We start from the raw sequence: 15,020 nt of genomic DNA, 5'->3' as shown, positions 1-15,020 counted from the left end.
ATAAGTTTGAAAATATGTTGTTATCAGCTTATTTTTCGTTTGAAATAATCATGAATTCGTATTCTACGCCCCCGAGAACCTATAATTCGACATATTACATGACTATGTTTGGTTAAATTTTACGAAAGTACCCATTCTAAGCGCCGTTTTGGCCGCCATATTGGATTACCATTATACTGGATTTTTGGAGGTAATTTCTAATGCCATATTTGAACTCGCAGACCACGAAAACCCCTATAGGAGCACTATAAATACCGCCAAAATACACGTCGTTTGGTGAAAAGGCTTAAAAACTCATATTTTGGTGAATTTATGGATACTTCCTTTTCAGGGGGCATGTACATGGGGGTTAGGGTGGTCCAAGATGATAATTGTTTTCATATTCCGGATTTGGATACTACTCCACATATTTTAAGCACCGTACCACGTTGCCATCGTGAAATTCGTCAAATAACACACCCCCCTATTTTAAGCGCAAGTAACATGCTTGAATACAAATGTGCTGTTGGACACAATTCACAGTTTAGTGAGTAAGTGCCAAGCAACTGCACACATCTTTTACAAACTCTATAAACATACTCCCACAAGATATGTGCTGGCTTGGGTGTAAATTGATTGTTTTCAAATTTATATTTTATCTGTGCTGAAAATTGAAACCAATTTGGCAAAATAGAATTTTTGACGAACCGAGTGCTTGGCCTTGTATTGTTTGCTAATGTTCAGCTTGTTGTAGCAAAGGGCTCGGCTTCCATACCATCGTTGATTGTTTGCTATGGTCCATACTTTGACTTGTTAATTTGGTTTGGTTTTGCATATAAAACTTTATTTTAGTTTTGAACACTTTCTTCAGTTTATTCACATCAACCTGTTGGAATTTTTTTTCTTGGACTTCAGCTTAGTGTGCTGCGGTCGGAACTGAAACTACTTGGAATGTTGTGGTCTCATCGAAACTTTGGGAATTTTTTTCTTAGAACCAAACCCGAGTGATAGCTGATTGGATGCTCAATCTAAAATTAGTAGAATTGTTGTGAGTGGTAAAATGTCTATGGATGATTGTAGGGTGTACACTGTACATTTGCTTGGTTCTCTAGGTATCTGGATCGATGCTTTCATTACACATTTTTTATAAGTTAAATTTTTTGCGTATTTCAGTAGAACTGTTTGTCAGTGTTTTATTCTTGCTCTGCAGCACATCTATTGGATTGTACACGAAGAGAGAGTATCCACTAAGCGTCGCTATTAACGTTTATTTTAAATTTTTGAGTTCTGATAAACATTGGTTCAGTTGCGTTTATTTCTCATCGCCAGAGCAAAAATACGACCGGGGTAATTGCATTGTAAAATATTAAAAATGAACATGACAGAACGCGAATGTCATCGCGAGACTGAAATAAAACATATTAGAAGGATTGAAACTATTATGGTTCCAATACACTCAGACAAGTTTTCACCAAATGGTATTAAGACGTACTATACCCACCACGGAAGTGTATCTTCTTGTTTCTGTTTTGCGATTGTAGTTTAAGTTCAGTCTGATTTGACTAAAATTAAGAATTATGTAATTGTAGGTCGATGGCCTGTTGTTTGTGATCGTTATACTTGGATATTCAGGCAGCGATACTTGTCGAAACCTGTATGAAGATGTTATGTCACATAGAAACCGTCTTCTCTTTGTCATTTGTAGCACCGTACGTCTTTCACTGCCCGTGTTTCTTTTTATTTGCTGCGGTCACTGCTTTGCTATTTTGTGTCTTTCACGCTCATTTTCTGATAATGGTAAACTTTTCTTAATGTGCTTGAGTTGAATACCGCATGAATCTTAGATCGTTCTGTTGATCAGTTCGGTTTCGCGACAATGCAATTTGTTTACTGTGATATCAGTTTAACACTTGGTCGCCGTACAAAAGACTAAGCCAATCTGTAAACTAGCAGCCATCAATAGAATTTCGTTATAAGATTCGAAAAAAGAACTTCAAAGTAACAGAGATGTTAACCGCCAGGTGGCGATGTTGAGGTGAAATCATTAGGCGGTTCCTGTCAGAACTTGACAGTGTGAAATTTATTGAAATATTGCCGTTCTGAAAGAAATTCGAAAACATGAAATTTAACCGAGAGTGTTTTCCAACTTGATTATTTTAACTCATTCGTAAATTAACTTCTTTCAGAACGGCATGTATTCCATGTAACATATCAACTGTTCGGTTGACATATTATCTTCTTCAAATTTCCTGAAAGTATAAAACTAAATTAGAGTTGTAAATAATGTTGCAGGAAATAAGGCGTTCGCTGTTGAATCATGCTATCTTGGTTCGGCTCCCGACTTGTTGATGGTTGAAAACACTACTCACGTTTACCTAAGGCGAAATAAGTTGGGTGGATAACTGGATATAGTTTCTGAAGAAAAAGCAGCTGAAAGAAAGAACTGGCAACCCTAAAAATAAGAACCTTACCTTTTAATCCCCCAATGCTTGGAATCAAGGATGGGACCACCTTACAAACGCAGATCTGTAGAATTAATCCATTTTTAGGATTGCTATTTGTTCCCATATTTAAAATCGATTAATTGATCCAAATGTCACGAAAATTAGCGCGTATTGGGTTTGTTGCAGCCGACGTTATTTCTGTTGTCATAAAACTGTGAGAATAAGCTAAACAGCCTGAAGTCGTAAGTGTTTTGAACTTGCCAGGGGCACGGCTAGCGCTAGAGATTTATTTTGTCTTATGGAAGATCAATTGAGTGAAAGCGTGGAAACTGCGATAAGAGCTTCTTTGTGGTCATGCCCGTCACGAGGATAGATTTTTTTAAACCCGTTCACGTATTTGCATTTGTTCAACGAATGCTTCATGTCCGCTCCTCTCTTTCCTGTTTAACATGTACCATGTTTGCTAAGACACTTAATGACTCGCATGAAGATGAGATGGACACAAAGATCAAGTTCTTCACTTTCCCCTCCGCTTTATCTAAATCTTGGCCAACCAAGCGTTAGTCTATATACGACTGGAAAAACTCATCTCCATGACAGCTCAGCAAGAAAAGTTCTTAAATAGATTCGACATCTATAGACGTTAAATTGGTGTAAAAAGCATGTTGTTTAGGTGGGATGGAGTGGGCTTATCTTCTTCCTGAAACGCTATACCGTTGATGGTGACTTCCTTTTGATGTTTCACTGAATTGGTGTGAAATCCAAGAAGCATTCATCAGCGAGCAAGTTATCATTACCGGAAGTTTTGATAACAGCTGCTAACGTTCTTTACACATTTTGTCACATCATTTTTAACCAGTAGTTTTGTCACAATTCTTAGTATTTACAAATAATTATGGCATATTTGATTTGCATCAACCCAATATGCCAACACAAACGTTTGCACTGAAAGGTTGTTTACAGAAAGTCGGCTGAAAAACAAAATCTCTGCCATAAATAGCCGAGTGGTAAGAGCCTTGGTACGGCACTCGAAAGGGCGTCGGTTTGACACCGCTCAAGAGCATGCGGTTGTGTCAAGGACATTTAAAGGCATACCTGAAGGTGGACGCGAAGATTGGCTTTCTTGCCTTCCCATCTACAGTGCCGGCAAAAAAAAATCTTTACATTCAGTCGGCAAAAAAAAAACTTTACATGTAAAATCTGCACAAGTTCTTAGCTTACTGTTCCCGCCAAAAGCATTGTGTCACAAAAACGCTTATAGTAACATCATTAGCTATTCTCTGGCAACACTTCACCGTAAAGCCATTGCTCTGCGTGCCTAGTGTTGCTTTCCAGCTTCATGAATAGTAAGGGGGGTAAAATCGCGCAATATTTTTCATTTTTTCAAAGTTTCGAGGTCTTGCAAAAAATTTCGAAGACTAAAATGGGTCGAAAGAAGAAGCAAATGGAAGAAAAATTTCGTGCCTTGACTTTGTTAGAAAAGGGAGATTCTGCGATTGCTGTAGCCAGAGATATCGGGGTCTCCAGAGAGGCAATGTATCAACTAAAATCTTTACAATGAGTGAATATGTCACCTTTTTTATTGATAAATTGCCTCTTTTGAGACCCCAATATCTCTGGCTACAGCAATCAAAGAATCTCCCTTCTCTAACAAAGTCAAGGCACAAGGTTTTTTTTCCATTTGTTTCTTGTTTCGACCCATTTTAGTTTTTGAAAAAAATTTGCAAGACCTCGAAACTTTAAGAAAATGAAAAATATTGTGCGATTTCACCCCCCTTACTATTCACGAAGCTGGAAAGCAACACTAGGCACGCAGAGCAATGGCTTTACGATGAAGTGTTGCCAGAGAGTAGCTAATGATGTAACTATAAGCGTTTTTATGACGCAATGCTTTTGGCGGGAATAGTAATCTAAGAACTTGTGCAGATTTTACATGAAAAATTTTTTTTTGCCGACTGAATGTAAAGATTTTTTTTTGCAGGCAGTGTACTTAATCTAAATCTTCAACCACCGGGCGTAAGCCTGGATACAAATAAAAAGCAAAGGTGTAATCAAAGTTATCCTTTTGTCTACAGATTTACTTTGATAAATTAGAACAGATTTATTCTACTTTCCGCGCCTTTTCAGTTTGTGGTGTTTGCCTGTTTGGTATTTACTTTTTGGCTCTTTGCTGACAATTTGTCATCATCAAGAAAAACAAAGTTTTCAAGATTAGTTTACTGATTTATGAAGCAAGACTTAGATTGTTTGTCGCTTTTAAAGATGATGTTTCACACCCTGATACTTTCTTAATTTTCCCGCTAAAATTTCTGTTGAAGTTTTGTGTTTTACGAGTAGGCTTTATCTAGCAAAAATTACCCGCTTTATACCTGGTACCCGCCGAATACCCGCTTTATACCTACCGGTATTATAGCTCCTTGGTAGGCCAGCCGTGTTGACATACGTCAACAGAAAATTATTTCGAGTTTGGAAAATATTAGTCAGTAACTGAGTCGCTCAAGTCCGAGAATGATGCATGGAGAACTTTCAATTTAATTCTTCCGCAAGCATTCAATATCATGTTTTGCTTTTGACAAAAGTGAAAAGTTGCTTTGTTTAAGCGTGTTTTTATTGAGCGTATCAAAATTGTGGTTTCTACATTAATTCATCATAAAATGCAGACGATAAATTCATCCGAAAACGACAAATTTTGCGAGCCGAGTGCATATAAACACTTTGGTATACATCAAGAACTCAGTCCGCAAATCATTGCTTTTTACATTGATCTAACGTCTGCTTTGGCTCAATGTTTGGAAGGAGTCACTTTTGTAGTCACAATGTCGAGTTCGTCCACTTCTGTGTTGTCAATACTAAGCAAAGACGGCGATTGAATTTCCGATTGCTCACAGAGAATACAACATGTGTAAGTCTGTATACAGGTTGTATTCGCCAATATCTTCCACTTGATATGTCATTGGGTCATTTAGCGATTATTTTGAACCAGTTTTGAGGAAGTCATGCTGTAAAACAGTTTCAGCAAGAGCTTGAGTGGTTCACTTCAAACAAATGCATGATGTTGGTATAACGTGAGCGCGATGAAAAGAATCAAGCTCTGTAGGAGAGTTATAATTTACTTTGTGTTACAGACTCATTTGAACAAATGCGTGCAAGTTACTTCGTGACTTCTCGATATCGTTCCATCAAAAATAACCAATTACTAGGACTACTGCTGCATGTTTTGGCGTACTACCATTTATTTTCAATGCATATCTCTGGCAAACGTTTCAATATTGAGTGCATACAATAGTCATGTCAAGCTCGCCAAATAACTACTTAGGTTTTTTCATAGCTTTTTTGTCAGCATGCACAATTGCACATGTAAAGACATTAGTTTCCTCTGCTGTCAATATAATTGCCCCTTGCATTGGTGAAGTCGAATGCCATTTCCGTTGCTGAATGACAACTTGTATTGAGGTAAATTTCTAACATGTCATTCCCAATGGGCCTTTGGTACACATTATGATTCAATTCTTGCAACATATTTACCCCGGATATACCATACAAGTCACAAAGTTTTTGAAGTAACTTTTCTTGCAAACTTCGATCTTACGCGCTTCTACTGCAATCTTACATTTCGATGTTTTCGATATTTTGTCTTTCATGCTTTAGGTACTTCTTACTTGTCATGCAGGGTCGTATTCCTAACAACAAATCAATGCTTTGTTACATTGTTTAAACGTGTCTGTCAGTTTGTTTGTTTTTTATTTGTGAAATCTTATTTCATTAAGGAAACACCCACTCGTGGGGTGACTGCAATTACTCACCCATCTTCGTCATGGCATTTCAAAAGAGGCAACGTTTATGTGGTTCTGCAACCAATGAGCAGAAAGCGACTCATCTCCGGCTGTGCATTGTTTGCGGGAGTGCAGTTTCCTGACCACCATTACCACACAGTTATAACTGCAAGCAATTCTGCCAAACTTTTACATAAAAATTGCAACACCAGTTTATTGCGATAAAAGTGAATTTTTGTAGCACATCAAGTCGAATGAAGCAAAACAGACAATTCAAATCTTCCCTGGTTAGTTTTTGTTTGAGATTCAACCATACGCATATTAGCGTCATGATCTATTTAGCGCTTTCAGCATTATGTAGATTAGATTTGTTTTCTTGCTGAAAAACTTCAAGGAAAACTTTTGGTTGAGAATCTGCTTATAGTTCAGAAACTGTCTATAGCTTTTTATGTCTGCTTTTTTAAACGAGTGGTGTTCTGTTTTTCAGAAAACACTTTCCACAAAATAAATGGCTACCATTCAATTTTTTTTTGAACTTACGATTTAAAATCAAAGTAAAAGTCTCGACAACAACACCATCAGCAACATTTCAAACTTACAATTCGAGCAATCGTCTCAGTAAGCACTGCTTACGTCACTGCTTGAAAAGTATCGTGTGTCTATGCTCCCCTGTCCACCACGAAGAAATTCTGACTTATGGTATTCCAGTTCAATACATTTTGGAATTCATTTGGCAGTTAAATGAATTAAGTGCTGGTGCACTGTATGTCATGGCCATTGTTATCGTTCGTCGCAACCAGATGGTATGAGAAGTCCTTAGATTTGTAATATTTCATTGTGAGAGACTCTCAAGCCCTGATCAATAATAAGTGGCGATGACAACTGGAGCAGGCAACGCAAAACCTTCACCAAAATGGTGTTTGAGAAATGAACTAACAAACATTTGATATTCGTTGATCTGGAAAACAGCAAACGACAAGGGTGTCAAGAGAAGATTTGTGACACTGTCTGTAGAAGGCTAAAATTTCTGAGATACTGTAGACGTGGTGGAAAGACATGCATCCGGTGACTAATCTTAATTAAGGGAAAGCCGATAGAAAGACATTTTTTTAAAATTAATGCTGTTACTTGATCAAAGTAACATAACTCGTTTGCTTCCAACTTGTGTCTAGGACGTTACCCATACCATATTGGTTATCTCAATTCTTAATGTTGTCCCCAGCAAAGAAAGGAAAACAATAATTTTACAACCTCAATGAGTGATGGAATTTAAACTGTTTGTTGTTTCGGTGTCTTTATTTTGAGATGAAGTAAACTTTATCCAGTCTCAGTCTCTTTACACACGATCAATCTTATTCAAACTTCAACAAGAAAAAAAACACATTGGTGAATCACGCAATAAGATGATAGTAAATTAATCAATTCTGTGTTCGTCTACGCAAAGTCAACGTTGTCAATTAAACTAATTGTGGAACCTTTCGCCTTGAGAGACCAATTTCCATCACAACACATCATTAAGAAGCAGGTTCCACGAATAACTTAATAAAAAAAAATTCCCGAAACATTGTACATCAATCCCGAACCTGCTACAGACCAGAAATTGTTTCAATTTGCATCGATATAACGTCTCTTGATTTAGCTTTGCATGGTTTATGTTTGGACGCACTAGACTCCTCATCTTTAACAGATTGACCAGCTATGACGTCCCTTATGAACACCTTTATTTTGTTTTATGTTTTGTTTTTATCAGTAATTTCAGCATGCTTTCCCCCTCCCGTAATTTGATTGATTTGTCATTTGATTTAAGTTGATTAATAGATTTGGATTACCTAACCTGTGTAACTAATACCTGATCAACAAAACTTCACAGCAATAACACAGAAACTCAGCAGCCTCAAGCCAACCAAAAGAACCGCATAAAACAACGACTCACTGACTTCAACACCATTCATCATAGCACATGACCAGTGCGGTCTTTGGGGTGTGCAAACCGTGCGATCGCACAGGGCCCGCAATTTACTCAGAAAATGCAGTAATTTTGCCATTTCCAATGGACAAATTCAACAAGTGAATTCAACAAAGAAATTAGCAACAAGAAGACATAGAGACTCAACGGTGCAACCTATTTTGTCTAATGAACATTTCGTACCCTGAAAAGATCAAGAAAAAAAAACAACAGAGCCGAAGTCGCTGATCGGAGTTGCCGCAAACATTTCAAAATTTTTCTCGATCTTTTCAGGGGACGAAATAGGTCGAAATTTGATTTTGTTACTCCGAATTTAGGGTACGAAATTTTCAGGGAACGAAATAGGTTGCATCCAGACTCAACATAGAGACATACGGTAGCTTTATTTCCGAAAAATGCCAAAGAAAGCATGATCTTATCCTTTTGCTATGCCACCGGACAGCACCATTTTACAGTAATATTCATACCCAAACTTTTGTTGAACATGCTCTCAGAATGCCCCAAATTCAAAGTAATGTTTTAAAATTGTCTGGGGGAGGCCCCCAGACCCCCCCCTCCCCCCCCGCTGGGTGTCGGCCGTCAGGCTTTGCCCGCCGGCCGTCAATCCACCCCGTACCCTTTCAAAATACTTAGCTACGCTACTGAATTGGATCATTGTCATTGGGGCCCACAAAGTATACTCCGCACCGGGCCCGAAATACCCTAAGACCGGCACTGCACATGACAAGGGAACTGTGTTACAAAAGCTAGTAGAAGCAGTTATTACCACAGCGAACTCGCAGCATCAGGCTAAAACAGGTCGTTAATATCTACATTGTGAAGTTGACAGTCTATGTTTAATAAGGTTTTGTCTGTTTCAGTATTTTCACAAGATGCGGTCATTGCATGCCTGGTTCATGTCCAACAGCATTGCGATGAGGCCAGCAAGGCACGCTTCAGCGATCTCTTCGCCATAGCCGATGACTCTGACGACGAAGTTTTAATGAAGTGGGTTTGTGCTTTGCATGCGCAATAAATTTGTAAACAGAAAGTTGCGTCATTTACCTTTATATAGGTTTCTGTGTGCTTTTTTCAAAGATAAAATGACCTATGCATAAAGCAAAGCCAAAAATGGTTAAAATTGACACGAAAAGTATGTTTTACCTTTTAGGTACACAAGGAAACGAGCCAAGCCAGGTCGGCACGGACCACAGTGGCGCACGAAGCACGGAGGGAAACATGACTCGGAAGAGTCGGACTCAAGTTCTTCATCTGTAAGTCGGTTCTGTCTACAAGTCACGCAATTGATTAATTCTCTTTTGAAGTTGCTCCACAATGTCACACACGCTCGAGCGATTATGAAATTATCTTCGTGATCACCAAGCGTGAAAGGGCGCTGATTGTATTGCGGTTGTTATACTTCAAACATTTGGCAAAGAATTACATTTGCAGCGAGCTGATGTATAGCTGTGCACGGTTTTAGAAAAAATAAATAGCCACGAAGCCTTAAACACAGATATAAACGGATTGATTTATTTTCTTATCAAGTATGCCTCAATGCTTGAGTTTTGTCGCTTTTGCTCTTTTGTGGACTTCTGCTATGTTATGAAAGGTGTTGTTTTCGCTCTGATGGTAAAAAAAATTGATCTGAAACGAACTTTTAAAAATATGCATAATGATCCACACGCAAAACACGATATTGTAAAACGATTTGGAAGCAATTTTATGCTGTCTCAGAAACTGCCGATTTTGCAGCCAGCATAGCCAGGACATGCTATATTTTCGTACCGTAGGCTGCCAACAAAAAATATGAGCTTCAATTAATTTATCAAATTAATGTATTCAGAAGTATTTATGCTGATTGATAATATTGGTAATGCATCTCTTTGGAATGTGACAGTTGCTTTTTTCTCATCACTTCAAAATCAGCGTTGTTCAGAAATTTAGACCAATTAACGTGTTTACTAACGTGCTGTTCAAGAGAAAGAAATCCAGCTGCAAAATTATACACGAGACGGTAAAATGGTGTAAAAACATGCAGTTTATTGGTAAAAACTTCCATTGTTGTTTTGCAGGACGACGAAGAGTTAAAAAGAAAACGTAAACGAAAAGCGAGGCCCGATTCCTCTGACAGCGATTGACCAAACTAAACTGGGTTCACACGAGTTCTTCCTTTGAAATCCAAACTCGACTCATGTGTATTGCCAGAGAGGCAACGATCACTTTGTCGGCACATAAGAGTCGAACAATCAGAGCGAATCGCGAGATTGTGAATGCTGTGTCTCTTGTTTGTTTGAAGGCTTTCGGCCTTTACAAGTGCAACATTCCCCTTGGGCATGCAGCAAGTTAGACCGAATTAAAGACGTTATTTTGCGCATCGTGAAAGCCTCATTCATATTGCTCTGACACCAACCAGTAGTTTTTGCAGCGTTGCCAACCGACTGTTTGTTGCGCGCGTATGGCTGCTCTGGAAATATCTTTCGACAATAAATTAAACACATTGGCAAGCATGCATGTTACAGCAGATTCTTTGCATGGTTCGAGTTAGACAGTGTGATAAAACCTGAACGGTTAAACCAATATTTTGTGGTGGATTTATAATGGTAAATTAGAAAGCAGCAACCAGAAGACCAACAAAAAATAATAACAGCATGAAAAGGAATCTTCAAACTGTAAACTTCAATTTTTTTTCTTGCATTTGATAACTAACTTTAGCATTATCATATGCAACATGTTGTTTCGACGAGGCGTGAAAGCAGTAATTTCTCGTTGGACGCAGTGATACAGATGCAACAGCATTGGACATCATTCGATTCCGACATTGGAGCCAAACTTGGCTTCCACAACACAATAAACCTCTATTTTCCAGTAGGCTTACAACTTTCAAGGCATGCGGCAGGTCTTGCACTGAACAAAGATGAGTCCGTAGTTGGAATTTGAATAAGTAAGCGAATTTATCGAAAGCACCAAGTCACAATCGGATTGAAGTCATGTTGATTTTTGAAGGTTGTTTGTATTATTGTCCGGGATAATAAATCATTTTTTTCGCGTGCTGTAAGTGTTGACTTCATACCAAATTACTAAATCATGAATTCATGATTGTTCTTCTTCCCATGGTTATATTTTTCCCGTGGCTTTGCCAATTCCAGCTGCACCTGTGGGCTTTAGATTAGGTAAAGTCCAAAAGTGGTAGCCTACTAGGCTAAATCAACAAACACTCTACAGTTTATAGGCTAGGCAAGGCGCCTACAAAGTAGGTTATTCACGTCAAACGCTAACCTAGATAGACTTGAATGCGATTTTTTTCTGTATTCTTTGAGTTTCTGATTAGAGCAAGTTTCCACTTTCTGGTGAGTGTGACTTCCTTCGTGTAACCTATGCTTTCCTGCAATTTCACAGATTCTAAACAGAGTTGGTATGCAAGCAATAGAGGTATCTCGTCACACTCTGCAACAAGCTGATGTGTGGACCGGGTATAGTGATTGAAGCAACCCTCTCCTTAAAAACACAGAAGCGGCTTGTAGCTACAGTCAGGTTCGTTGACAGGATAATTTGAGCCCGGTACCAATGAGATCCTCAGGTTCTAAATCAATACACTTAGTAGAAAAACGCACGATATCCAAAGAATACTACCTGGTTTCTTTAAATTCCCGGGCTTCCTGCAAAGGATACCGGCCCTTAAAAATCATCCCGGGTCCAAAAGTGAACTCAACGCTGCTGATCACAGTAAACTATTAGCTTATGATAATACTTTTGTGACACAACAGAATGAACGTTATTAGTCAATTCTGCAACCTATAAGCGTTTGTCGAGAGCACCCAGTCGCAAACAAATGATTTTACTGGAATGCGTCGATTTAAAATACGTCTATCGTAACTTACATAGTTTGTTCAACGTATCAGCTTTGATCGAAAAGCTAGTGAAAAGCAACATTTCCGAAAAAAATACAGGCGTATTGAATCAATAGGCCCAGATTCCAGAATTCTTTGAACCACCAAAAAAGTTTGACAACCACTTTGGCTAGCTATGTGTACTTTGGTCGAACTACTCACACATCCTGTCAAATTATAAATAAATTCACTCCAAAAACAACGCAATATACAGGGGTGTGGTATTTACGTGACGATTCAATGGCTCACCGCACGGCGCACGTGTGTCAAAAGTGGTACGACCCTCACTTGGAATGATATTATTTTTGATAAGATTTATTGACTAAGGTAGCCAGGACGAGAAATTTGATGGTGGAAATTTTGGTGAGACCAAATCTCAAAATTTATAAAAGTCCAAATCGGCCAAGAAGGTAAACACCAAGGCCGTTGAGGGGATAATTTAGGCATTTCTAATAATTCGAATATTAACATTCGGATAATATGAATGAGATTCTTCGCCCAAAATCAAGATACATCTGAGAAAAACGCACTAGGCAATATCCAAAGAATACTTAGTGATCTTTTCGATTTTCCAGGACCAAAAGTAGGCTACTCCCTGACCTGTCAACTCTATTGGTAAACACGACTTCACCCTTTCGTGATGAAGAGTTGTCTTTAAGCAGGATTGGGCCTATAGCCCAGAGAAACAACTGCATACCTATAGGCTACTCAAAGAAAACCAGTGCAAGGCAAAAGAACGACAAAACATGAAGTATTTTGACAATCTCAAGCAAATTACGGGAATAAAAAGCATGCCGGAAGCACTAATAAAAACAAAACACAGAACAAAATGGAGGCAGTTCATATGGGAGATCAAACATGATCAATCTGTTGAAGAAAAAGATAGAGAGCAGGATGATAACAAACAACGATGCCCTGAAACCTTGCTGTTGAGGCCTAAGCTGCAGAAGTCGGTTTACCAGTGTTTAATCAACAGTGGTGGTGAGCTTACATTAAAATGCCTCTGGCGACGTTAATCGCTTATCAGTGTTAAGATCTTTTGCATTCCATTCCTTATTAAGAATAAGCTAAATTCCAGTATGTTTTCTAGAATTTTTTAAAACTCCAGGTCTCCAGCTATTCGTCTTAATCCGCTGCGCACACCAAGACAGTCTGTGAGATTTTAGTTATTCTGTTTATTTGTAATTGTAAACCATTTGTTAGCTACCACTGAATTAATTTCCCTTTGGTTACATCAAAAACTTTAAGAACTTTAAAATATTAAACTTTAAAAAAGAGCATCGATTGTGCTCTTTCAATTAATAAAGATCGAATCTTTTTTAATGTAAAAGCGAAAAAAAATATTTTGTGACTAATTTTGCGGATTAAAAAAAAAAACTGGTGGAAAGATCAAAATGTCGTCAAAGCAAATTTTGGAAAAGAAAATAAGCGATGCACAACGTATTTCTCAGTCACTGAAGATTCAACTAAAGAAAATACGATTAAAGACATGCCCGAGTTATTTCTTTTTCAACGTTGTCTTGTTTTGATCACTTTTGCACATTTTTTAAGCTTTACTCGTGCGTCTTCAGAAATCATGCACTTTCCATCTGAACGTGTTCTTCAAATCAAGGTAAAACATCTATATCTCAGCCTAAATTAAAAACTTGCATGTAAACCAGAATTTAATTGTAGTAATTTGTCATACTAGTGCTACTAAAGATTTTTAAAATGTCACAAATGGTGCTTCTTTCTTAACACTTCTTATGACGATGTTTCAAAGTAGAAAATATGCTTTTACTTGAAAAAACTTTGCAACAGTGTTTTTATTTAGAAGGGTGTTACCAAATTTTTCCAAGTTTCTTTAAAAGAAACGGTACGCACACACACACTTTTTTATGGGATTTATTCATACAATGAATTCATATTTAGGATTAATATTTGTTTAACAAGTAAACAGATTATATTTTCGCCGTAATGGCAGGACCGCTGTTGTTTTTGACTTGCTTATTGGTATTTTTACATTATAATACGCCATATTGATGTTAAACTTTGATTATAGTTATAGCCTACTAGGTTACCACAACTCGCATTACGGTGTGTTGCTAAAAACTGATTAATGTCTTTTCTTAACAAAATCAATTTAATCCCCTGATAAAAGTACTTGGGGCCTGTTTTAAAAAAATAAAAAGTCACACCCCAGTCGGCAAATCAATTCGTTTTGTCATTGATTCAATGTCTACCTGGCGTTTTATTAATGTAAAAGTGACTCATCGCCTGGCACTGTGACGATTTGTCATAGCACAGCATGACTAGTGAATTGCGTTCCGAAAGCTAGTGCAATTCGCTATTATCACATCGAACTTGCAGCATCAGGCTAAAACAGGTGGTTTATAGTTACATTGTGAAGATTTCATCTTAATATTTATGCAGTAAAACCACCTAACTCAACACCAAAGGAAGAATTAAAAAAACGTTGAGTTCGGCGAAACGTAGAATTAAACAATCTCTATATTTTCCACTCAACCCACACATATTTTTATATCAGCAGACGTTAAACAACTACGCGATTTAGAGTAAGTTTGGGATGGGATTTGATGCAATCGTGCAAATTAATCTGTAAAAAAACATAAGTTGTTCAAAATATGTTAAAAATGCAACACAGAAGATATCATATTTGATAAACGCATTTTGCAAAGCCAGATCTGTGGAACATCGCTTATGAAAAGCGGTCAATGATTGCTTAGTTCATTAACAAATTGTCTGATATTTGTACAACAACAGCTATAGGATAAGACACTGTTTGGATAAGGCACTGCGAAAAGTGCGAGAAAGTTAGTAATGGGGCAAAAGACAACTTGTTGTGCAAAGCAACAGACCACAAACAAACAAAAAACTCAATTCTGTGCGATTGACCTTCAGTTAAAGCAATCAGTTAGATAGTATTATTATTTCTTTGCAAGTGGTTGTTCTTTGCAGCTTGATGATTGTTCGTGATTTGATTTATATT

General features: G+C 37.7%; 1 protein-coding gene across 1 annotated transcript in view; it reads left to right on the top strand.

Moving 5' to 3' along the window:
- LOC145778206 (integrator complex subunit 3-like) overlaps positions 1–10,644 on the top strand; it is a 58,301-nt gene extending 47,657 nt beyond the window's left edge. The window contains exons 24-26 of the mRNA XM_082589664.1: positions 9,023–9,149; positions 9,313–9,415; positions 10,217–10,644. Of these exons, the coding sequence (XP_082445790.1) occupies positions 9,023–9,149; positions 9,313–9,415; positions 10,217–10,282 (296 nt within the window). The 3' untranslated portion in view covers positions 10,283–10,644. The remainder of the gene's footprint in view (positions 1–9,022; positions 9,150–9,312; positions 9,416–10,216) is intronic.
- Positions 10,645–15,020: the final 4,376 nt, after the last annotated feature.

The sequence above is a fragment of the Aplidium turbinatum genome, chromosome 1, assembly GCF_918807975.1.
Source record: "Aplidium turbinatum chromosome 1, kaAplTurb1.1, whole genome shotgun sequence".
NCBI lineage: Eukaryota > Metazoa > Chordata > Ascidiacea > Aplousobranchia > Polyclinidae > Aplidium > Aplidium turbinatum.
This window is presented reverse-complemented; position numbering and strand designations above follow the sequence as displayed.